A 25,917-nucleotide genomic window follows, 5' to 3' on the forward strand; every position below is an offset into this window, starting at 1 on the left:
GAAACAGGGGCTTGCGAGGGGAGGGCGAGAGCAGAAGCTGCTCACCTGCTGTTAGAACTGACCGTAGCTGGTGGTCCCAACATCTTCACCCTTTATTCATCTGCATCCTTTATGCATGAAATAGCAATATGCCTTTCCCTTTCGTGTAATCCTTATTTAGTTAATACCCAGTAGGATTTGCAAGCCCTTCACATCTCTGTGGATTTATTTTATTTCAGAGCGCAAGTGACTTTATGGCCCAATTACCATCATTGTGACTTATTGCATTATTGTGGGAAGGAGAGAGGAGCAAGAAACGCCCAATCATGTGTATCGTTATCAACGGAATGAGTGCCACGCACTCCTGGCCAAGGCAGAGGGATGGATGAAACCTTTCTGATCTATTGTATATCAGAACAACTGAAGCCTGGGTGATTGTGCCGTATTTTAACAGACAAGTGTGTCAAATGTATGGGTGAAGATGTTGCAATGGTGGTGTTAGAGTAATTAATATTTGGAAGGTAATGAATATTTTGAGTTTAGAGATGCCAAAGGTCAAAGACGGGAGGAATGACTAAGATCGGATGTTGACCCCCTCAAATTACAGGGGTATTGAAGCGAGACTGAGTCACCACCTGACCCCAGGAATGAACTGGCGAGGCGGGCTCCTCATTAGAGCAAGGCTCCCGGAAGCCAGATAGCCCTTGTGCTTGCAAGAGCTCAAGGCACAGCCGGCTGTGGAGCACGGAAGCAGCAGCAGCCACAGCAGCCACGGAAATCGTGACCCTCAGGCCCGGCGCCTACCTGGAATTTCCGCAGCGCCTGGTTCAGAACCACTGGGGCGGACAGCTCCCCGCCGCCGACGCCGCGGCGCTGACTACGGAAGGGGACCCAGAGCGGGGGCTTCACGCTCCGTGAGCCGGCTCCGGCGGCGGGAAGACCGGCTGCGTCCCCCCCAACCCCCGACACCCACTCGGTTCCTCCCTTCCCCCTGCGGGGCCGCGCGGTGCCTGCGGGTGGCCGTCCCGGGCCACACGTCCCGCAGGCGAGGACGCCACCGGCCGCCCTCCCCCTTGTCGCCCCCGCCGGCGCCGCCACTGCTGCTCTCCTCGCTCCTATCCGACGAGGGGTGTGGGGCGTGCCCCGCGCAAGCCCCGCCCCTGCCTGCTCCCCATTGGCCGGCGGGCCGGAGGTGCGAGTAGGCGGGGTCCGTCTCTGGCTGCTCGCGCCCGGGAAGGTTGGCCAGGGAGCGCGGGGTGCCTCGGGAGGGCGCGCGGGGACGCAGCGGGCGCCGAGGAGACGCAGCGGCGGCGGTAGCGGCGGCGCCTGGGCCCGGCCGCAGCCCCTGCCTCCCGCCCGCGCTCCCTGCGTCCCGCCGCGGCCTGCAGCCTGCGGCGCCCGAGCTCCGAGGGCGCTTCCTCGGGCGCTGGGCCCGAGGCGGCCAAGACTGCGAGCCGGCCGGGCGCGGGGCGGCGGGCGCCGTGCTGCGTGCGGGCTGCGCTGGTTGGGGGCGGCGGGCCGCGGCGCGTGCGGCTGGGAGGCGCTGTGGGGGGCGGGCGCGTGTGCGGCGGCCGGGGCCATGGCCGAGGTCGGCCGGAGCGCGCGGAGGAGGGCGCCGGCGCTGCTGGAGGGGGCCCGCGCGCGCTGCGAGAGCCCGCACATCTGGGACGACGTGTTCGGCGAGTCCAGCCCGGACATCGGCGGGGACCCCTTCTACAGCACGTCCGCCGCCTCGTGCTCCTCTTCGGCCGCCGCCTCGGACGACGAACAGGAGCGCCCCGGCACCCCGCCGCCTCCCGGCGCCCCCGAAGCGCAGGAGTCCGACGAGGACGAGGCCAACGCGGGTTGGAGTGCCACGCTGCGGGACCGCCCGCCCACGCGCTTCGAGGACACTGGCGGTAAGGCGCGGCCCGCGGGGACGGGGGCGGCCTGGGGAGGCGTGAGCGCGGGGCCGGGAGAACTCCAGACGCTCCGCGGGCTGGCTGCTCGAGGGCGGCTTTTCGCGTCAGCACACAGATGGGGCCCAGGCAGCGGGGATTTGAAGTGCAAGAATCAATCTGGTTGCGTGGTGGTGGTTGGTGGGGGCCGCTCCGACTTCTCCTCGGATGGAGAGGATGAGGCGGAGGCCCAGGCGGCACCCTGCCGCTGGCAAGGACGGGGCGGGGGGGGGCTTCCCTCTCTGCTGGGAGTGTCCAACCCAGTCACACCTGTGGGGTTGCTTGTTAGGGGTGCGTTTGAGTTAGGTTCCTAAAGCCCGATGCAGCTTGTGTGTGTGTGTCTGCGTGTGTGTGTTGCGGGTGGGGGGTGCGTAAATCGTTTTGTGTGGATGGCCCCAGAGCAGCGTTACCCAGGTGCCAGGGTGGGGCAGTCAGCCTTTGGAGGGAGGCCCAGTGCGAGCCGGGACGTCTTCACTGGCTCGTGTTTTCTCCAGTGAATCTGACCAACTTTGTCCATGCCTTTCAGGATCACTTGCTCAGAGCAGAGAGGAGTGAGAGGACCAGTTAGCAGCGTTAAGCTGTCTGCTCTCGCTCCGGAAGGCACTTGTGTGTTCTGCTTACTGACACGGTCATGGTCAAGCCCCTGATATCTGGGGGTTGCAGGCCTGCTGGCAGTTGTGTCTGCTTGAAGTCCTCCTTTACTGCCTTCATTTTGGGAAGGTAATTCTGACACGTCTCTGCTTAGCCTGCAGAAGCTCTGTGGCCTCTGGCCTCTGGGAGAGGTGGAGACCAGCCAGCAGTCCCACCTGTCCCCTGATGCTTTCTGTTCCTTGCTCGACAGCCTACTGTGGCAGGCCCTTGTTTCTGCACACCATTTTCTTGTGTTGAAGAGTGTGCAACCAGTGTTGTGGAGGACCAGAGTGGCCCTACTGGACCCAATGCCGCTCTCCCTGTGGCTCTCTATGATTGTTGTTCAACTATAGGAGGGCAGGCCAAAGGGAACGCTGGCTGGTGCCTGGGCTTGGATCTGGACCTTGTGCCACAGCCTGCTGGTAGGCTGATTGGGTTGGCTGGACTCTCTCAGCAGGGAGTGGTCTGCAGACCTCCCATGGAAAGGCTGCAGTGTGGACACCCTGGGCTATAGCTGGGCTCGTAGGGTCCGAGTCAAGTGTGCTGTGTTTTGGAATGGGTGAATTTAACATATTCTCATTTAGGCTTCAGTTCAGCGTTTGGGAATTTTGAAAGTCACATCACCCTGCATAATCCTTTTAAACCCCATACATTTGCCAGGATGTCATAAGGGTTTCCAGCCCCAGATGGCTGTTTTCCATTCAATTAGCTCTTTAAGAATTGTACGTACCCAGAGCTCTGGTTTGGCAGACTTGATGCTGTGAGTGCTGTGATCCAGTTTTTGATCTTTGATCATGTCCTCTTGTTTCCCTCCCTCTCTGGGGAAAATAAGGGAATCGTGTTAGCTTAAGCCTGGTTATGACTAAGAGCCATGAGTGTTGGTCTGAGAAGGATGAGCGCACCTAAATACATTTTCAAGCAATATTATGTTTCTCAGTAACCTATACTTGGGAGAAATTCTGCATCAGAGCAATTTAATCTAGCCACTGCGGCACTTAAATGGTCATGAAGATCAGGATCATTTGTCATTTAGCATCAGGTTCAAATTCTGCTTCCTTTGGATGTGCACTGAGCTCAGACCTGGACCCAAGAATCACAGGCAGGCAGGTGCTTTAACCAAAGACATTTAGTGGTTATTGGATGGTATTTCCCAATTTTGTTTTCCAGTTTTTTGTGGAAGCTTGCTTTTAAAATCCAGCCCTAATGAAGAATTTCCTTTTCTTCTTGAAACAGTCTTTCCCTGTGGGAAATTCGGGGTGGTGGCAGAAGGGTGAGGTGGATGGCTTATTAAGCATGAGTTCAGATGGCCTGGAACAATGGGATATGATTTATGGGGCCTGGAAATAGATGCCAGGCAGAGAAAACCCTTGTGCCCTGTGGTGGGGGGAAAGAGATGGACGGGTTTGTTAAGAGTGAGAGCTGCACCCTGGCCAGTCTGAGAGCAGAGAGGCTCAGGCTCTGAGGTTTATTAAAGTGTCAAATATAACCCCACTTTCAAGGAAGGCAGCTTGGGCCTGTCTTCCATCTTTGTTCCCTGGTTCACTGACAGACGTCAGCGGGCCGGTGGGGTAGGAAAGGGTGGCAAACAGGACGGTGGCTTTTGGATTTGTGATCAACCCTCGAATAGGAAAATCCGTAGCAGAAATGGCTGTTGCTGCTAGAAGCAGATGAGGAAAGCAAAGGACTTAGGGAACAGGTTTCCTGCCTGCCTTCTGCTGCAAAAGCGTGTGTGTGTGTGTGTGTGTGTGTGTGTAGATAAGTGAATGTGTATGTGTGCATAGGTGTCTTACACATAAATATGTATTGCTTGTGCTGGCTTGGGCTGGTTGGGGATTTTGGTTTTGGTTTTAAATTAGAGATCACAGGTGCTGTCTGGGAGTCCTGCTGATGCCCTAGAGTCCCTGTACTGGAGAGAGGCATTGGCACTGGGCACCCCTGAGCTTGGATCTGCATCTGGAGTGCAGTAGGGAGGCACCTGGTGCCCAGCCGAGGGGAGGAGGGCGGGGAGGCAGAGGTGTTTCTGTGGTTCAGATTGAGACTAGTCCGCGAGCAGCTCTTCTAGTCTTCCAGTCTTCCCAGATTCTTCCTTCTGTTCTGTCCACGCATTTAGCTTCCTGGACCAGGCGCTCCAGAAGTGCAGTCAGCAGATAGGAGTGGAGGTACCCTCTCCCTCTTCCCCTTCCCTCTCCTCCCTGGGTTCTGGTTGTGCCTGGAGATATGGGCCCCCTTGAGGTGATTTAAATACAAAGACCATGCTTGCCCGGCTACCTCTTAAACCCTGTCTGAAGGGAGGGTCAGCCTGGAAGCTGGAGGTGTGTGCTGGGACCCCAGTGTCCAGAAACTTCTCCTGATCAGATTTACAGCTCTCCCTCTAAAATAACCCCCTCAAGCTGTCAGCCTCACCTGCCCACTGTGTAAATAACTGACAAAGCAGGTGGGCTCACTCCTTGGAAGCAGCATGAAATTCAGGACCTGCTGCTTTCCGGGATTCTGCCCTTTTCATTTCCCATTCTGAGCAGTCTTGTGACTCGTTCCCTCTGAGGGGGCAAAGGAACAGGCAGATTCCCAGATGCTCAGGGCCCCCTCTGTGTTTGACTTTGTCGGTGGTTCCTTTGCTGTGGCTGGCTGGATTCTGAGCTGTTTGCTTTTTCTCTTAGAGGCTGGACATCCTAAGAGTGTTTTCTCTGTGTACCATGTCAGCAACCCTCGGTAATCATTCAGCAGGGAGGTGTGACCTTGAGAAGCTGAAGACAACCGTAGGGCTTTGGAAATTAACAGGGTTAAATGTTTTATCTTAGGGTTTGTTGTTGGTTTACTCGGCTTAAAGTCTTTTTTGACTGAGAAGTAAGAGGAGAAACATCTTAAAGCTAGAGCTAAATGTATACTCTCGTAATGGGTTTGTGAGCTGAGGTACCTGGGCCCTCGTCATTGGTGTCCACGGTGAGCCCCTGCTCCCAGCTTTAGCTCTTTATGGCATTCGGTGGCTCCGGGAGGAGCTGGGTGTCTGGGCGAGCGACAGGGTACGCCTTATGCAGTGCTCCCTAATAGTCAGCCACGTGCCCCTACCACACAGAACTCAGAGAAGGGAGCTTCCTGGAGGGAGGTGGTGTTCAGGCTGTGGGCATGACGGTGACCACAACCAGTGGGCCCCAGTCATAGCGTTCCGTTTCATAACCACGCCAAACCTTTGCGAGTACTCTGAGAGAGCCGCGATCACCTCCAGTTCACAGAGAAACATGGTATCCTCTGAGGCGATGAGATTACCTGGGGAAGTGGTAGCCTTCTCTTGAGGGAGACTTGATTAATCAGGAAAGGTCGTGCCTTTTTTGTTTTTTTTTTTCTTTACAGCATCTGAAAACTTTTGCTGTCAGAAATAATTTTGTATTTTTACAGGGAATTGCTTGTAACTTTTTCTCAGGGCGTACGCAGTTCAGTGAGGTCTAATGCATGTAAGGATTTGGATTTGTGTAACCAATCTGCACAGTCGGATAAGAGACAGGAAATCTGGAATGTTATCTCTTTATTTAATCTGTCTCAGCCACTGTGATGAGTGTTGATAGAGCGCTTCTGCAGGCAGCAGGGCTCTGAATCCATGGGGAATTTGGGGGTTGTGTGGGGTCTGGTACTCAGTTTTATTTTATTTATTTTATTTTTTTAAAATATTTTATTTATTTTATTTGACAGATAGAGATCACAAGTAGGCAGAGAGGCAGGCAGAGAGAGGGACGAGGAAGCAGACTCCCTGCTGAGCAGAGAGCCTGATGTGGGGCTCAATCCCAGGACCCTGGGATCATGACCTGAGCCGAAGGCAGAGGCTTTAACCCACTGAACCACCCAGGAGCCCCTGGTACTCAGTTTTAGAGTTGAAAACTCACCTTTATTTTTAAGGAAGTGTGATTGTGTATTTTTTCTTATTAATAAGTAATATATGTACATTTTATGGAAAAATGATAAAATTTTAAGAAATCCCATAACCCCTCATGACCTTAGCTAATCATAGTTAATCATATTGAGTATATTCTTCATATATCTTAGGTGTCACCTTTTGGGTGACCTGCTCTTTAATTGTAATTAATATATTGTAGTCGTTTTCCATTTACATTTTTATATGTCGATTTTAATGAGTCTGCGGTGTCACACAGTTTCCTCTGGGTCGGTGTTGTTGCTGCCTCCCTCTTGTATTTGTTCTGCTGTGATAAATATTCTTGAAACCTAAGTCTGTGTGCACATCTGTAGCACAATCCTTAGCAGAAAATGACCGAAGCAGAATTGAATCAAGGACCCACTGTAAGGTTTTTGGTGTCTGTGGTGAAATAGGTCTCCAGAAACATATCTACAATGCTCCTGCCGGCTGTGCACTGAAATCCTTAGAAATTCATGCTCGGAGGACCTGCTCCAGTGTGTGATTCCTGCCCGCTGGGGCTCTTAGAGGACCGTTGCCTTTGGTAAAGATTGCTGAGGTGTAATATACACACACAGCACGTGAGTCCTAGCATGCAGCACGCTGTGTGTAACTACTACCCAGATGAGGATCAGGAACATTCTGAGCACACCAGAAGTTCCCTCCTGCTCCTTCCCAGTCAGTCACTCCCTGCCCCCTGCTTCTCTTCCATCACCAGCGATCAAGTTTGCCTGTTACTGCTCTGGTGGTTCGGTTCCTCAGGACATCTGTGGATTCCTTCTTGTTGTCGTGTATGTGGCATCTTAAATTTCGTTATCGTGTTTTGTTTTCCATCACCTAGGTACGGTAGTCAGTTATCCGTTCTCCTGTTAATGGTCTTTTACATGGCATCCAATTTGGGGCTTCTGAGGATAAGCTTGTGGTTTTGACGGACAGATACATTTCCCTTGTGGTTTTGACGGACAGATACATTCTTGTGGTTTTGACGGACAGATACATTTCCCTTGAGCATGTAAACCTAGGAAAAGGTTTGCCAGGTCCTAGATTAGATGCGGGTCTCCCCTCTGCACTGTCGACCTCGTGGACTGGGTGATGTTTTGCTGAGGCCTGTCTTGTACATGGCAGGATGTTGGCCACCTCCATTCGGCCTCTCCCCACCACATGCCCAGTGGCACCCTTTCCTCCAATTACATCAACCAAACGTTTCTCCAGGCATTGCCATATGTCCCCTGGGGAGCCAAATCACCTGCAGCTGAGAACAACTGCTTAATTTTTTAAAAATGTATTTAAAATTTATTTTTTGAAAAGATTTTATTTATTTATTTGAGAGGGAGGGGAGAGGCAGAGGGAGAGGGAGAAGCCAACTCCCTGTTGAGTAGGGAGCCCGGCGCAGGGCTGGATCCCATGACCTTAGGATCATGACCAGAGCCGAAGGCAGATGCTTCACAACTGAGCCCCCTGGTGCTCTGAGAACCCCTGCTTCAGTACATGCTGCCACACTGTGTTCCAGTTCATCCAGCTGCCAGCGATGTGCGGGACATGCCATGTGTTAATTCAGCAACATATTGAACCCTGCTGGGATAAAATGATGAGTGAGACCTGTCTCCTGGGGTCCAGCAGGAGAGACAAAGTAAAGACAAGGAGAAAGAGCCTCTGGGAAGCAGTGGGATCAATGTTCACAGGGATTTATATGGAATTCTGGGGAGGGTCACCTGGTCCAGCGGGTTTGGGGAGGAGGTGGCCCCTCTGATGGAGGTGGCCCCCTGAGCTGCTTCTGGAAGCAGAGATGATGATTACTCAGGTGAAGAGGAAGGAACAGGGCATCTCCAACACGGGCAAAGGCCAGGAGGAGAGAGAAGGTATGCCACTCTGCCCAGGGGCGGACCCACCCCTTTCCTACCCTGAGCATCCCGACCCGAGGCCTTATTTATGAAAATGTCCTGAAACGCGACATGATGGCATTGTTACCAAAGCACAAGTAACTGTAGCTGGGATCCAAGGTCCCATGTCCAGGTGCAGATACAGATGTTTCTGGCGTTTCCTGGCGCCCACGGGGAGGGGAATGTGGTTGGCTCGGTGAGATCTACGAACTTAGGATGGAATCTCTGGAGAAGCCCTGAGCTCTGCCCTCGAAAGAAGGAAGAGGGAAAGGGAAAAACTCAACTTCTGTTGGCAGAAAGAGGCCCGGTGTTGTCTCGGGGTGGGAGGGATGTCGTACTAAAAGGATAACAGGCTCCAAAAACACCCTGTAATGTGACGACGATGTTCCGCCCCGACTGGCACGTGGTGCAGAGAGCTCCTTTCCCCTTTTTGAGTTTCAGAAAAAACTTATTACAAAAGTAGGAACCCCGGGCCATAGTTAGCTGTGTGTTTAATAAGCCACTTTACTAAAAAGTTTAGAACTGCAAATCTTGACACTCTCACTGCGACAGACTCACTCCTTGGCCAGGATATTGGAAACTTCATCTGCTTCCATTTCCAGCTTTTAGGCTCGTGGACACCCCCACCCCATCCCCATGTCTTCTGTGGAAGAGGAGCGATCTTTTACAAATATAGGCTAATCTGATGATTCCCCGCTTAAACCTTCATGTAGCTTCCGGCTGAAACCAAAGGGAATTACAGAGTCCTTCGCAAGGCCTCCAATGCCGTCAGCTGCTCCGCAGCCTTCCTTTCCAGTGTCCCCTTAGTCCCCTGTTCTGCCGTCTGCACATAATCTATTCATTTCCGCCTTCATGCCTATGGGGCCCATACCTGGAATGTTCTTCATGGCAGGCTCTGCTTGTTAGTTTGGTCTTGATTCAGATGTCATTGCCTTACTCCATCCCTCTTTGCTGCCACATTTGCTAATATGTTTCTCTTGTGGGATGAGATGCTGGATGTCTTGGTCACAGTTAGGACACGGTGAGTTCTCTGTATTTGTTGAATAAAGGAACTAACAGAAGACCAGATGAACACACAGCTAGATTGTTAAAAATGAGGATGGAATCAGCACCAATGGAGAAATGTCTAAACGTTTTCTACATCCCCAATAGTGGAAGAGAGGTTGGACCACTCTTGAGGGAACGGATTCCCTACTAGGAAGGCAGCGAAGCAAGTCCGGGATGTATTTTACAGGTTTTCTGTCCTGCATAGAAAACTGAACTTGGCCTCAGAGGAACTCTACAACCTTGGGCTTCTGTGGCCTGCCCACTTCCTAAGAGCTAGAGACCCCCAGACAGGAGCCTATTAGAAATCTGAAGGGAAGCCAGCCTCTTGTACCCTTTTATCTGTTTAACAAGTGCTTGTGTGTTTTGTACTATGTGCAGATAGTGTTCTAAGAACTTCATTTTTTTTAAGATTTTATTTATATATTTGAGAGAGAGAGAGAGGGCAGGAAGTGAAGAGGGAGGGGGAGGGACATACAGACTCCTCGCTGAGCAAGGAGCCTGACACAGCCCTATCCCAGGACCCTGAGCTCGTGACCTGAGCTGAAGTCAGATGCTTATCCACTGAGCCACCCAGGTGCCTCTAAACACTTTGTAATGTGTGTGCTCCTCAAAACAATCTTGTGAGCTATTATTATCCTCATTTTTAGTATAAGGAAACTGAGTCACTGATTGGTCAAGTGATCTCGGGTGAAAGAGTTCCTTTGATTAGGGCTCGAGGAAACCCCATCCTTACGGCGTGAATGTGGAACACAGTATATCTGGTCAGATCTGCTAATTAATGGTATTTCCCTTGTGAGGGGCCCTTGAAGGCCAGTGTCATTCTCCAGATCTGTCTGACCTGCTGCCTCTCTTCCTGGTGGCGGCACCTCGTTACTCAGCACCCTTTGTAGTGAGATGGGGCCGCTGCCTGGATTCAGGGTGGTGGAAAATGAGCCCAAGGGTGGGCTCCACTCTCAGGCCTGGCCGCAGGGAGGCCCCTCGGAGCCACACGTCAGGGATGTTGGGGGCCAGCAGGCAAAAGGACCTCGTATCGAAATCACCATTTGGAGAAAAGCTGCTCCCGCATCAGCCACAGCTCTCAGGGATTAAAGGCTTGTCGGCCAGAAATGAACTTCTTCCCCAGTTGGTTCATGGTACGTTTGGTGGGGGGTGTTAGAGGAGCCGGGTTTGCAGACACAGACGCTGAAGAAAAGCGGATTCCTCGGGGGAAGTGGATTCAGAGCAGTAGGGCCCATGCGGCATTGCTGCGTGGTGACTCCTGAGGGGCTACGAGGGAAGACAACCCAGAGGATAAAAATCGATTCCCTGTCTCCTTGCTGCGACGTTCCCACGGTGATTTTGGGAGCGGCCAGGGAAGGGTGCCGGGAAGCCACGTGGTGCATCCGGCGCTCTGGAGATGGGTGCTGAACCGCACGTCGGTGGTTTGAGGCTGTAGATGGTTTGGAAGGGGCTAGGGGTCAGTTTATGGCTGGAGAGGACCTGGGGCAGGAGGCCTGGGCTGTGCGTGGGCTCCCCCTGTGACTTTGCACTAAGGGGCTCCTTCCCAGGGTTCTGAGGGTCAGGAAAGATGTGCGGGGAAGCCCAGAGCTGTTGGCTCATTCTGGGGAGCTTTATCTTTCTTCCTTTAAACTCCCTCTGTCCCATGTGGCCAAAATGCACATGATGGCTTTTGTGCTACTTAGGAGATTTTCAGACCTTTGCAGCAACCAGGAACCTTAAAGAGGGCAAACCCAGGGTACCTATACTTAGGAGATTTTCAGAACTTTGCAGCAACCAGGAACCTTAAAGAGGGCAAACCCAGGGGAAAGCAGGCGCTGTCTTTGAGGTTGGGAGTGGGAGGGCCCCAGAGCCCCCCACCCCACCCCAGGGTGCTTCCACACCCCATCCCGCTTCCCGGCAGCACCTCAGTTCATCATACTCTAATGTGAAGGACCTTTGGCTAGGACCTGGGTCAGGAGGGGAGAGAGGCCTCTGAGAGGCACCCAGTCCTTTTCTGAGATGGTGAAGAGGACACTGATAAGTCAATGAGATTCTGGTGTTTCAAAGCCACCCAAAAGTGTCTATGGTAAAGTGATTAAAAATTGAATTATTTTGGGGCTTCCTGGGTGCCTCAGTTGGTTAAGCATCTGCCTGCCTTCGGTTCAGGTCATGGTCTCAGGGTCCTGGGATCGAGCCCCAAATCGGGCTTCCTGCTCAGTGGGAGAGTCTGCTTGTCCCTCTGCTTATGTGCTCTGTCTCAACAAATCACAATTTTTTTTAATTTTAAAGATTTTTATTTTATTATTTTGGATGGAACTGGAATGGGAGGACACCTGTTTCCTTCTTTAGGAATCTGTTACAAAAAGAAGATCATGGATTGGGAGAGAGGATGATTTTGTAGGAAGAAAAAATGTAAATAAGTGTAATTGTCTAAAAGTGGTGACAGTCTTGCTTGTAGATGTTCCTCCTGCATTTTGGGAAGTTGGAGAATCCATAATACTTTCAATTAACATTTTCCTGAGAATCCCCAGCTGACTTTGGGGGTGGGGGGGCATTGTCCTTTGTGAAGATTTTGAGCTTCTGTGAGTGAGCAGACCTCCACTCCAGAGTGACATAAAAAGCAATCTGCACCTCCTTCCTGATTTGTCTGTAATGAAACTTGCTTTCCCCAGGTCCCAGCATTCGAGGCAGATAAATATGTTCCCTTTCGTTGGCTCTTACTCATACTTCAGCAAGATTTCCCATGTGTTTTCCTTGACTGGCTGGGAAACTGGACCACAATTTATGGCATCTTAGGGGACAGGTGCGTAGAATTCCAGTGGGATCCCGGAACAGAACCTAATTGGAGATTAGAGACCATTGCGGTGTGAAGCTTTTCTTTTAGATCGAAATAGGTGCATATTATGCAAATATTAGCAAGTGTAAGTTCACACTGTCTATTGAAAATTTATAGACTCATTATGGTCAAGAAGGCTGGAAGATAAGTAGATTTTGGGAAAGATGCAGGTAAATTCAGGGAGGTGGCAAATTACCCAAGGGAAAGTAGAATGGTGAAAGAGTATGGCCCAAACTTTTAAAAAACATTTTATTCATTTATTTGACACACAGAGAGCCAGAAAGCACAAGTGGGGGGAATGGCAGAGGGAGAAGGAGAAGCAGGCTCCCCACTGAGCAGGGAGGCAAATGTGTGGGACTCGATCCCAGGACCCTGGGATCATGACCTGAGTTGAAGGCAGACACTTAAGCGACTGAGCCACCCAGGCGCCCCCTGGCTCCAACTTCCAAAGATGGTGTATGAGATACCTTTGGTGGGAAGGAATGAAGATCAGCAACTGTCCTTGATTCTGCTTCTCAGGAAGGCATTGTGATGTGGTGCCTAGGACTTTGGAGACAGACACACGCTTGGTGCCCTCTGGCTCTGCCACTAAAGCAACACCTTCCAGAGGGCAGCTGCAGGCACCGGGTGGTGTCACACTGGGTCAGACCTGGGAGGCACTCAGCCATGAACCCCTTCCACAATCCTGCTGGGGTAAAAAAAATTACCTATATATATAAAAAAATGAACCAGAATAGTGGGAATGAATGAAAAATAAAAGTTTTCCTATGAAGTAGTGGTGGTTCTCTTGTAGTACTTTTTTTCTCTCTCTTTTTTTTCTTTCTTGGTTTGTTTTCTGGGGAAGGGGCCTGCCATGTGGGTTTTCAGTCAATGATGTTCCCTGACTTAAGTCCTCCCGCCCCCCTCAAGGGGGTGGGCTCTGAGGAAAATTTTTTTTTTTCAGGCTTTTGTTCTCTGGCAGTTTTTTGTTTATTCACTTTTTTTTCCCCTCACTTTGACCGCTTTTGATGGTTTTTGTAGTTTTAGAGGAAAACAAACCGCACCCTGATCTCCTTCTCAGAGAGAAGCCTCAGTCTGGCTGCAGAGCCCAAATAAGTTCCCCCTTGGCCACTGGCAGAGCAGGTTCCAAGTCGCTGTCCCTGGGGATGGAGGATCTTTTGCTTGTACCCAAAACCACGGCAGCAGCAGCAGCTTTGGGCACCTCCAGACCGCTAGAGAGGTTCTAAGCAGCAATCGCACACTGAGATTTTCCTGCTGGCCCGGGCTGGGAGTGCCTGGTTTTTCTGGGTCTAAGAGCACCCACCTTGCACGCACCAATTTCAGGGAAGGCAGAGGTTCATGCGCGGGTCTCAGGCTCTGAGAATGGGACACAGGTCCGAGAGCACCAGGCTGGGCCTTCGCGCACCTCTCTGGGGGAAGAGTTTGTTCCAGGCTCTGAAACAAGGGCGTGTATCAAAGGGCACAGGCTGGGCCTTTATACCTCTCTCAGGGGAGTATCTCAGGCTCTATAGCAGGACTGTGGCATTCTGCCGCCTGGTGTGGCTCCCATCCCCTCACAGGAAAGGGACCCATGCATTCTCGGGTGCGCTGGCAGCTTAGGGACCAAGAGCTTGTTTCTCTGCTGCACTCTCTCTGCCTCAGCGCCAGGGGAGGCTGTCCTGGGCCTGGGGACTTAAGCCCCTGTCCCTAGCCGCCCCGATTCCCACAATTTCCCCCTAGATCCTTTGCTCTTTGGGAGTGCTTTCAACCTGTCTCCGAGTTAATGCTGATCCCCAGACACAGGGCACTCTCGCTCATATTGGGGTATTACTTTCCAACTGGTCACCTCTGGTAGCTCCCTCCCCCTTTTGTTTATCTTCTGATATCAGTTCTCAGTTCCCACTCCGCTTTACCTGCCCACTGGCATCTTCTCCCCCTGTAGAGATCCAGACGTGTATAATTCTGATCTCAGGCTGATTTCATGGGTGATTGGAGTTCATGGGTGATTGGTAGGTAATCAGATCATTTGGGGGTACAAGTTGAAAAGACGCCTCCTCCTATTCTGTGCCATTTTGTCCCCCCTCTTAACTTTTTTTTTTTTTAATTTTATTTGACAGCACAAGTAGAGGGAGAGGATGAAAGAGAAGCAAGATCTGCACTGAGCAAGGAGCCAGATGCAGGGCTGGATCCCAGGACCCTGGACAGATGCTGCACTGAGGGAGCCACCCAGACACCCTTTTAGACCTAGGATGCAGGTAGGAGAAGCAAGCCAGTGGTTCCTTGGCCCAACACTAATGACCATGGCTCAGACAATTCCATCTTCCACTGTAGGCTTCCAGATACTCTGCGAAGGAGACTTTCCCCTTCCTGTCCCTGAATGCTCTGCCAGTTCAAGGCAGATCCATGTTTCTGAGGGTTCCTCTTTGGTCATTCTGTCAGGGACAGCCAAGAGGGCTCCAAGCCTTGTGTGGACCCCAGGCCTGGGGATCCCAGCCCTGAACTCTTTCCTCTGCCCTTGATGACCCCAGAATAGATCAATTCAGCAACTGTCAATCCACGCCAGGCCAGGGAACAAACACAGCAGTACACAAGATCAACTTGCTTTGGCCCCAGGAGCCTGGATTCCCCAAGGAGGGCTTCACCTGGTCTCTGAAGGGGATTCCGGGGGTTCCAAGATGGCCATGTGTGGAGCCCACCAGGTAGAGAGACCCCTGGAGAGTGTCCACTGGCACTGAGCAAACGGAAGATCCCCTCAGGCCTTCCCTCGCGGCTCCACTGTGCCCTGGGGAGAGAAAAGTGCCGGCCACACCGCACCGGGGCCCCAGCTCGGCCACCCAGGAGCGGCAGCGGCCCTAGCCTGGAGCTCAAGCAGTGGCAGGGAGGCCTGGACTGGGCGGGGGACTGGGGTCCTGGCATCAGCAGAAGAGCAGCGGGAGCCGGCAGGGGGCGCAGCCAGCCCCCTCACCTGACAGGACAGAACAGGAGGCTGGGCGAGGGTGTTTGGGCCTGCAGAGGCATGCACTGATGTTTGCCGCCCCCCACCCGCCACAGCGCGCCCGCACCTGCCTGCCCCACCCACTGCCTTCTGCAGGCCCAGGGAACTCACTGCGCAAGTAGTGCCTCCCGGGGAGGCAGGGGTTCTGGGCTGGCCAGGCAGGGCGCGGGGGGATTGCATCAGAGCCCCGCTGACTCAGGTACTGAGGGGCTGGGGATGGGTAGGGGTGCTAGGGAGAGAGGGAGGCTGGGGCCCTCCTGCTCGCTGCCACCTGCTGCTTCGTCCGCGGGAGCAGGAGGGGGGCCTGGCGGACAGGTTCCTGGTGGCCTGGTGCTCCTACACCCCACAGCCCTTGCCCCACAGCCCTCGCTCCACTTCTCGGTATCCAGGGAACCCGTGGGGCCCTACTGACATCAAGCGGCCCAGCACCACTGGGCTCGTCTGACCCCTGGAGAGACGCCTGTGCTGACAGGCTTCTTTTCCAGAACTTGATGGAAAATTTTGTCCCTCAGAATTGCCAGGCTCCCCAGCCCGAGAGGAGCTGGCTCTGCCCACGCAGCCTGGACCCCACTGGGCCCCCTCCACCTCAAGTGCCTTTTACCCAGGAGCCCCAGGATACCATTCCTTTCTGGCCCATGGACCCCTTCCCCCCACCCCCATCCCCACACCTCTACTTTGGGGCTGCGACCACCCTGGGATCACTTCCATCTCCGGCCCCCTACCCCACAGGTCCTTGTCCACCTCCAGGCCTGACCCCTGGCCCCTCTCACCTCTGGAGTCACTGAAACCCTTCCACTAGGGGGCCACTGGCATCTGCGATCCAAGACTCCCGGGACTCCCCTCCACCTTGGAGCTCCCTACCCTGTTTCCTCTAGGAACTTCTGTGCCTAGAGCGCAGAAACCCCACATTCTCAAGCCAGCTGTCTTCGGCCCAGGGACTCAGATATCCTCAGGGACCCTCCTTTCCGGGGCACATACTCCTCTCTGTGCAGGAGAGACCAGAGAGAGCAGGCTTGGGGATCCTTCACTCCAGCTGGATGGAGGGGCAGAAGCTGGGGTGTGTGTGAGGGGGTGCTCACAGGTGGCCTCCCTGGGTAAGGAGCTTCCAGGAGGAAACTTCAGGGTGAGGCCATGATGTGGAAGCCTCAGGAAGCACTGGCTGCATAGACTCCAGGCTCCTGGCTTGGGCAGTGGGCATTTAGTGGCTAGAGCCCTACAGCGCCAACCCCGTCCAAACCCACCCCACCCTGGCCGGCGTTTTTGTCTTGAATTTGCACAGCAACCTTTTCTCCAGTATGAAATTGAAAGCTTTGCTTTGGAAAGTTTTGTGTCCATGAGGCTCCTGGGCATCCACTTACTTTATTTCCGGAGGCTAGTTGATGAGGGTGGAGTCTTTGGGACCTTAACAGCAGGTCTCCTGATTCTTCCGGACTTCCTTTTTTTTTTTTAATTTTTTTTAGATTTATTTATTTGAGAGAGAGAGAGAGATAAAGAGTACACCACAGAACACATGCAGGCACAGGTGAATGGGCCAGGTGAATGGACCTGTGCCAAAACAAAGAGTCAGATGCTCAACCAGCTGCAACCACCACCCCGCACCCCCCTTTTACATATGGGTTACATCTACACACTGTTAGGTGCTTTGCCTGGACCCGGCTAGTCTTACAGCAGTCTTAGGACACCGTCTGTCACCCAGTGTCTCTGGTCAGTACCAACCCATGCCTCAAGTGTGGGAATGACTTCTTCCTGACTCCTTTTTTTTTTTTAAGATTTTTTATTTTATTTTATTTATTTGACAGAGAGAGATCACAAGTAGGCAGAGAGACAGGCAGAGAGGCAGGCAGAGAGAGAGAGAGAGGAGGAAGCAGGCTCCCCGCTGAGCAGAGAGCCCGATGCGGGACTCGATCCCAGGACCCTGAGATCATGACCTGAGCTGAAGGCAGTGGCTTAACCCACTGAGCCACCCAGGCGCCCTTCCTGACTCCTTCTTAACTCCCTGTCCAGCCTGCGTTGCCCACCCCCCTCCAGGCTGTCCTAGTTATATATATTGGATCCCTGTAGATTGTGGGCACCATCAGATCCTCACCTATCATGGCCAGCGCAACAAATCAACCAGGAACATGAGAGTAAGAGGATGAAGAAAAGAACTCAAGAAGCAAAGAGATGGGGGGGGGCAGGAGGAGCACTGAGGAGGATGTCCAACAGTGCTAAGTTTATTCAAAGCATTAAGGCCATATATATAGTGACATTACATCTGTGTCTAGTTAAGCAACCACGGTTCCTCATGACGCCAAATGGCTGATGCCAGTACAAATACAGCAAACCTGAAAGTAATTTATGGGCTGTACTAAGGCAGCAAGGACCAGCAACGAACTTTTTAGCCCAACCGAATTGTTCTCATTTGTTTAGCAAGCATGTGGGAAGTCACGTAGGCGAGCGCACAACACATAGCACAGACCCTTTCCCAGTGCTACTCAACTTTTCCCTTCCTAAACCTTTTGTTAGGTTATTTGGACTTTAAAGGAGGCACAAGTCAGAGTCTGGTTTGGTTCTTGTCTCAAGCCTTATTGCGGCCTCCCACACTCACCGAAATGAGAACATGGCTCAGGGTTATGGAGTGAATATACTCTTTAGGAAATATTAAAGGATGTAGCATAACTGGTCCGGGGTCACCCAGCCTATGAGAAGCATGGGTGAGATTCAGACTGCACTGGGTCCCACAGCCATTTTCAGCTCACCTTAGTGTCCAACCTGGTCCCAGAAGGTTACTGCTCAGGACTTTGTGCTGAGCTGGGCTTGCTTCCTGCCTGTGAAGCCATTTTCACAGTGTGTCCCCAGCCCACCCTCTCACATTGAGCATCAGTGCTGCCTTGGGTGGCCTCTGTTGATCGTGCCGTTCCTCTCCATCCCTCTGTCACCCCTCCGGCCCACTGTCCTACTGCCCTCTGTCCAGTGGGCCAAGTTCTGAGTTTCTTGCCTGCACTTCCTCTTAACTGTGCTCTGTTGAAATCCTCTCTAACGGGGAGGACCTGCTTATCAGAGCAGCTTGATTTGGAATCCGTCTCCCCTGGGGGTCAGAGCTTCTAACCATCATGTCCCCAGCCTCAGCACTGGGGATGCCTGCCCAGCCTATTCTGGGTGCTCATGGAGCTCTGGGATCTTGGAGAAGATTTGCCATGAAAATAAGCATTTATACATAATACGGAAGAGAAGATTTGAGGAAAATGAGTGGGTGTCATCTGGTAATGTTTGTGTTAGGATGGTTCTGAAATTTCTGGGCCCTGAGTTACCAAGAATCCTAGGTTGTCCAGCTGGAAGGACCTCAGGTAGATCAGCTGGGCTCCTCACCTCATTTGACAGATGGGAAGTTGAGGCCCAGAGCTTAGTGCCACAGAGCAGGAGTGAGGGGAGATGTTAGTGACAGGAAGAAACCATAGGGTAAGCACAAAGTGGCTGAGCCTGGGCTTTGTTTATGCAAATGAGTTGCTAAAACAGTGGGCCCGAGGCTGCTGACCCTATCTAGTGCCCAGCAAGAAGTAACACCAGCCCACACCTTCTGAGTTTTAACTCATGCCAGGAATGATTCTCAATGTTTTATTTGTGGGCACCTGGGTGGCTCAGTTGTTCAGCTGAGGTTATGCTCCCAGGGTGCTGGTATCTAATCCTCACCAGGCTTCCTGCTCAGTGGGAATCCTGCTTCTCCCTTTCACACTCCTCCTGTGTGTGTTCCCTCTCACCCTGTCTCTCTTTCTCTGTCAAATAAATAATAAAATCTTAAAACAACAACAACACCAACACCAACACCAAAATGCTTTATTTGCCTTAGGAGATAGGGTCTGTTATGGCTACCATTTTAATGCATGGATATATGGGCACAGGGGAGCTAAAGGAGTCCAAGGTCTCACAGCTTGCAAGTGGAGGAGCCAAGATTTGAACACTGGGAAGCCTGCCTCCAGAACCTGCATTATTTTTTCCCCTTGTGTATGTAATTTTTAAAAACCTTTCCCTGAATTCTAACAGAGATGTGTAAACATTGGTAAGAATGTAGTTTATTGATCATCACAAAGCTTAGGTGCTGAAGCATTGCAGCAAGCTGGGGTGGGCTTTGATGTCAGACCTGGTTGGAATCCAGTTTCTGGTGCTACATGACCTTAGGTGACTTACTCAGACTCAGTTTCTGCACTGAGTTTGGCAGCCTTGTGATGAGTAGAGCGTGTGACAGTGCCTAGCGGGTTTGGTGCATGGCGAGTGTTTAATAAATGGTTTTCTCTTCTCAATAATGAAGATTCTAAGTTGTGTTGGTTTTGTTAAGCGGTCCGAATACCTTCCTCATCGGTCAGTTGCCTGTCAGTCGCCTTGTAGGTACTTGTGATGAGTCACTATATATAGCTGAAACATTTGGGGGTAGTGGGGGGACACCCCCCCTGCCCCCACTGCCCCTGCATTGAAAGTCTGTAATTTAAAATGTTCCACCTGTGCCTATTTTTTTTTTTTAACATAACCACTTTGGGACAGTGAAAGTTATATGTCTTCTCCTTAGGGTTGTGACGGAGCCTTTGGGGACCTGCAACAGCTTACTTCCAGTTTCTGTCTGGCATGCTGATGGGCCAGAACTTATTTTAACAACATTCCATCACATTTCAGGCACCTGGAAGGAGGAATATGTTGAACTTCTTGGAAATTATTTTTTGGAACTGTTTTTATCCTGAGGAATAATCCATTTAAAAATTGAATGACCTTTATGGTTGACTTTTCCACTCTACATAATACAAACAAAACTCGTTGTTTTCAGCTGCTTCTGCAGCAGTGGGAAGAGCAAGCCTGTGGGAGTCCTCCCCAGGTTGGCCCCAGCACAGAGCTGCATCATTCTACACACCCCTCATGCCTTGTCTCCTTGTCTGTGAGGTGGTAATGATGGTGCAGGGAGCTCCAGGGGTTGTCGTGAAGGTTACAGAGATGAGGGGTGTAAACTTTGAACAGTGTGCCCCACATAAAGTGCAGATCTGGTGAGCAGAGGCAGCTTCTCACATTAATTGTTGATGCCAAGGCACTGGAGTTCCACAACAGCCTATGCCTTTCTTTCCTGGGTCCTTTTTGTCTCAGCCACCACCTTAGAGAAAGTGACTCAGCAAGGCTGGTGCTTGTGGAGCCCTCTACAAAGCCAGCTAATTCACACGGGCAATGCCCTGGAGATAAGGGGGTTTTCCTGGGTGGTAGGACCCCATTTCAGAGGCTTAACTAGCCGGTTTCTCCTAACTGGTCCTGTCCTCCAGGGTCAAGATGAAGGCCTGCCAGGAGACTGGTGGTCTCACCAGAGTTTTCCACTGGAAGCATGAAGGACCCCATGGGGCCTCGTGCAGAATGACATGGGTGTTGGAGGGAGAACAGGGGGGACATCGCCTGTACCATCATGGGCAGGTCACTATATCTGGCTCAAGCTAGCTTTCTTCCCGTCTGGGAAATGGCAGAAGACCATGCTTTTTCACAGGAGGTATGAGGGTTTAGGGAGGTATTTGATGACTGTGTTGGGGCTGCATGAGTAGCAGAGTTGACAGAGGGGTCTTGGAGTCACAGACGGGTTCAGGCCCCTGCTGCTGCCACATAAAAGTAGATCACTTGGGTAAGCCATGGACCTCAGTGTCCTCCTCTGTGCACTGGGGATAATACCTAGCATGTAGGTCTGTGAGGGGTACAAAATAGAAGGCCATATTAGGAGCTTAGAGCAAAGCCTGGTACTCACTAGATTGTAGTTTTATGGTGATACTCTGGCATCACTGGTGTTGCAGACCTGGTCCTACCCTCTGGAAGCTTTGACTGTGTGACAGATGGCTTATGAGGCCGTGGCTGACAGAAAGAAGCGGTGTCTGTCTTTTCTTAAGATTAAGGGTACAGAGGGGTGCCTGGTGGCTCAGTCGTTGAAGCATCCAACTCTTGGTTTCAGCTAAGGTCATGATCTCAGGGTGGTGGGATTGAGCCCTGAGGTGTGCTCTGCTCTCAGTGTAGAATCTGCTGGAGGTTCTATCTCCCTGTATTTGTGTGTGTGTGCTCTCTCTGTATCTCTGTCTCTATCTCTCCCTAAAATAAATGAATCTGTAAAAATAAATAAATACATACATGCATAAGTTAATTAATTATGGGTACAGAAAACAGTGATGGAACTGGGCTGATGGGACGCTTGGCAGCAAAGACAGGTGCACCCTGCTTGAAGGCTCAGGGGTAGCTGCGGTGTCGCCAGTGGTGATGGGGGTGTGAGGAAGTTGCCTCGTGCAGCATCCAGAGAGGAACTTAGATGGGGAGGGTTCCAGGGAGTAAATGCCCATGGGTAGGAAGCATCTTCAGGCAGATGAATGTCCGAGGGTGTCCTCATAGATGGGGAGGCACCCTTTCACCCTGAAGCTGCCCACGAGTGGAGGTGTGCCTGCTGGGGACATAACTAAATCATTGGGGTTTAGCCTCCTAAGCTGTTAATTTATGAAGATGTAGCCAAGACCTTGTCTCACTGCTTTTTATTTTTTTTAAAGATTTTATTTATTTATTTGTAAGAGAGAGAGAGAATGAGAGCGAGCGCAGGCAGACAAAGTGGAAGGCAGAGTCAGAGGCAGAAGCAGGCTCCCTGCGGAGCAAGGAGCCAGATGTGGGACTCGATCCCAGGATGCTGGGATCATGACCTGAGCCGAAGGCAGCTGCTTAACCAACTGAGCCACCCAGGCGTCCCAATGTCTCACTGCTTTTTAAAGAGAAGTAAATTAAACTGTTGTTTGGGATGGTGTTGTCTTCCAAAGGCTCATTCAGAGTCAGTGGCAGAGCTGCTGTGGGCTTTCCAACTTGTCTTGAAAGCCTGGTCCAGGCAGGGTGAGGGATCTTCCCATCTCTTGGGGTCTCTTGCCCTCTCTGCTTATGGAAGAATGTGGTTTTGTGACTGGTAAATAAACAGGCATCTTGTGCAGATCCTTCAGCTCTTCGTGTGGCTGCAGTAGAGGAAATTCCCATTCACTGGGCACAGACTGTGGCTGGACGGGCGGTGTGGCGGGGCTCTCACCGAGCATTCTCCTTTCACGTAATCCCCAACCAGACATGAGTTTTGTGGTGTTGCCACTTTCCTGCTGGCCAGGAGGGAAGTTGGGGCCCAGGAAAGTTACACTTTCTCGCTGTGGTAAGTGGCAGAGCCATGTCAGCCGGTCCAGGCCCTGGCTTTCAGGTCTGTTTGCTGTGAGCATTTCCTCTTGTGTTTCCAGCTTTTGGCCTGTTTGACCTACCAAACTATTGATGGTGTATTGATAATTATAATACTTTCGACATTGTGAGAGATTAGCTCTTCACTTTGTGCTAGAAATGTTTCTTGCTGTATTTTTCTTTTAATTAAAAAAAAAAAAGTCAAAGTCCCACGTTTCTGCCCATTTGAATCTCCCTGAGTCTCCCTGTTGTGAAGTGGTTGGGTTTGGGGATTTCTAGGGCAGGGGCCCTGACATAGTCGGTGGTGGCTTTGCCTGGAGGAGCCCATGGCTCAGGACTTAGAGTGGGGACTGGAGCAGTGTGAACTGTGGCCTGAAAATGTGTTCGTGTGTGCTGAGGTGGTGCCCAGATTCTTTTGGAGGATGAACTGAGGTTTTGATCAGTAGGTTAGAGAAACACCTGATGGAATAACACTGATAATTTTGTTTTTGTATTCAATCCTAATTTTTTGTTTTTCTTTTCATGTAGTGCAGTGTGCTCTATGTTCTAAGAAAAAATTGGCAATCAATTCATACAGTATCATGATTTAATAATCCTTCCTCACTCACCGGGTCATATTTCAGGTTTTTATATGTAGTTTTTATATCTGTAGTTCTGTTTCTGAATTCTGCATTTTGATTCATTTCTTCATTTTTAAATTTCTTATTTTAAAGATTTTATTTATTTGAGAGAGAGAGAGAAAGCTAGGAGCAGGGGCAGAGGGGGAAGGAAATGGAGACTCCTCACTGAGCAGGGAGCCTGATGTGGGTCTCAGATCCCAGGTCTCTGAGATCAGGACCTGACCCAAAGGCAGATGCTTAACAGACTGAGCTACCCAGGTGCCCCCACATTCCTTCATATTTTCATTTTTACTCCAGTGCTGCACTGTTTGGCTGGTTGCTTCAGTTTCTGGGAGGGAGGGAGATGACCCCCTTCCCTGTTCTTCTAACAAGTTTGCTTTTGCTGCGTTGACTGGAGAAGGGCCAGGCTTCCTGAAGATGAGTAGGATGATTCAGTGACACCCAAAAGGCAGTGGCTATCATTGTTCCCACTGTGCTTCAACAACTTCACCCACTGACTCTTTGATGATGGCAGCCACCAGCAAATCTTCTGCAGAGGACTGCTGCCTTGGGATGCTTTTCTTGTGGTGCTGGACTTCATTCCCCCTGGCAGCCAGTACAGCTAGGATTAGAACCTAGGAAAAGTCCCATTAGAACCCAAGAAAGTGGGGTGCCTGGGTGGCTTAATTGATTGTCTGCCTTTGGCTCAGTTCATGGTCTTAGGGTCCTGAGATCAAACCCTGCACTAGTGTCCGTGCTGGCTGTGGAGCCTACTTAAAATCAAACAAACAGAAATCAGCCCAAGAAAGTACCATCCTTTGTGTTGTTCTATACTGTGGTTCAGATTTTATTTTTCTTTTCTTTTTTTCTTTCTTCTTTCTTTTTAAAGATTATTTATTTGTCAGTGAGAGAGCACAAGCAGGGGGAGCAACAGGCAGAGGGAGATGCAGGCTCCTGGTTGGGTAAGGAGTCTGATGCCAGACTTGATCCCAGGACCCTGTGATCATGACCTGAGTCATGTTAGGCTGCTGCCTAACAGACTGAGCCAACTAGGCATCCCCCAGGATCAGACTTCAATAACCCTACCAGATTTCTTTAGCTTTGACATTTTAAAGGACAATGAAAGCTAGCTAAACCTACACCAGGATTCTGCATCTGCTGGGGCTGTGCTGTCCGGGCCTATGTGCCTCCTGTTCTTCTAACCCCATCAATTCTACCCATGTTTTCACCAGAGAACTGTAGGCAGGTGTGTGTGTGTCACTGAAAGCTTTGACTCATCATTCATATCTTTATTGTAAGCTTATAATCTTTATTTTTTTCTTTTTTTGGGTAAGATTTTATTGATTTGTTTGTTTATGAGAATGAATGGGGAGCAGAGGCAGAGGGAGAAGCAGACTCCCTGCTGAGCAGTAAGTCTGACATAGGGCAAGATCCCAGGATTATGACCTGAGCCCAGTGCAGATGCTTAACTGACTGAGCCACCCAGGCACCTCTTTATTTTTCCTTTATTGATTATCTGCCTTTCTGAGGCAGTGTTCTACCTGGGTTTTCATAACTCCACACTAAGGTATTCTTCCACCAGTGTGGCCTGTTTTGAGGTAATTCCTATACATTCTGGCTATGCTGCTAAATGATGCTATGATCTTGGACTCTTTTTTTTTTTTTAACCTCTCTGAGCCTTGGTTTCCTCTGTGCTAATGTGGATAATATACCCTCTCTTGCAGATGTGTGGAGGGCCATGGCTGACTTGGATGCAGTAGGGGTCATCTCACGGCACATGGAATACACAATTTATCTTGCTTCCTGTCTTGATAACGACATCTTGGTTTTCAAGCTGCCTTAGAACAAGTAGAACTTGACTTACATGTAAGTTGTGAATTCACGTACTTTTGACAGAGGTGTTAGTTTAGTTTAGTTTAGTTATTTTAGTTTAGTTTAAAGCAGGCTCCACACCCAGTACAGAGCCCAGTGTGGAACTCAAACTCACCACCGTGAGATCAAGACCTGAGCTGAGATCAAGAGTTGGCCGTTCAATCAGCCCAGTCACCCAGGCATCCCTTCTGTTTATCATTTTTCAAAAAATGTGACAAGTAACACTTTCTCTGCCTGGACCTGTCCTCACACCTGCTATGCTGGCCTGGGGGTCAGACGTGTAACTGGTGTGGTGCTGGTGATGATGAGCAAGACAATTGTTAAGTCTTTTTACCCTAATTGCTGTTGTCCTATTATTTCCCTTTTTTTTTTTAAGATTTTATTTTATATCATGGTGATATATGCTAAAACTGATGCTTCTGGTCCTGCATTAAAACTTGAATATGTAGGGCATTTTTCAAGGATTCATCCCTGGAGATACAGTATTTGTTTTTCTCTGTCTGACTTATTTTGCTTAGCACAATACCCTCTAGGTACATCCATACTGTTGTAAATATCAGGATCTCATCCTTTCTGATGGCTGAGTAATATACCATTGTGTGTATGTACCACTTCGTCTTCTGTTGCTGGACACGTGGGCTGCTTCCATATCTCGGCTATGGAAAAAAAAAATGCTGCAGTAGGCTTAGGGGTGCCTCTGTGCTTTCAGAATGTTGAGTCTGATGTGTCAACTGCCACAACAGTCGTGGCAACTCAGGAAGGGAGCCGGGTCCAGGAGGTAAGAGGAGGAGTGCAGCTTTAGGCAATCTGAGTTGATGTGTCTGTGGGACCCGCAGGTGTAGGTTCTGGTTGGACAGTCAAAATGTAGGGATGGGTGCTTGGGGGAAAAGAGATGCAATCATGCTGTTGCCAAGGGATATATTCCTTGTAGAGAGAGTGACAGTTAAGGATTTAGGGTAATTCCTTCTTTTCTTGGGCAGATAAAGGGGAAGAATAAAGGAGTAGTGGATGGAAGGGGAGGGACGTGGCTTTGATGCCAGGAAGGCATTTTTGCACAGATGTCTAGAGAAGAGAGATTTCAAGGAATGAAATGTCAGCAATATTCGATGA

The 25,917-nt window shown here is 50.8% G+C and overlaps 1 protein-coding gene across 1 annotated transcript; it reads left to right on the forward strand.

Annotated features, from left to right (window-relative positions):
- The first annotated feature begins 1,558 nt into the window (after positions 1 to 1,558).
- LOC131835451 (piggyBac transposable element-derived protein 5-like) lies at positions 1,559 to 24,778 on the forward strand. Its single transcript, XM_059179743.1, has 2 exons — positions 1,559 to 1,877; positions 24,660 to 24,778. Exons 1-2 carry the CDS (start codon positions 1,559 to 1,561, stop codon positions 24,776 to 24,778), a joined length of 438 nt encoding a protein of 145 aa, XP_059035726.1.
- The last annotated feature ends 1,139 nt before the right edge of the window (positions 24,779 to 25,917 follow it).

This window comes from Mustela lutreola, chromosome 7, assembly GCF_030435805.1.
Source record: "Mustela lutreola isolate mMusLut2 chromosome 7, mMusLut2.pri, whole genome shotgun sequence".
In the NCBI taxonomy this organism is placed as follows: domain Eukaryota; kingdom Metazoa; phylum Chordata; class Mammalia; order Carnivora; family Mustelidae; genus Mustela; species Mustela lutreola.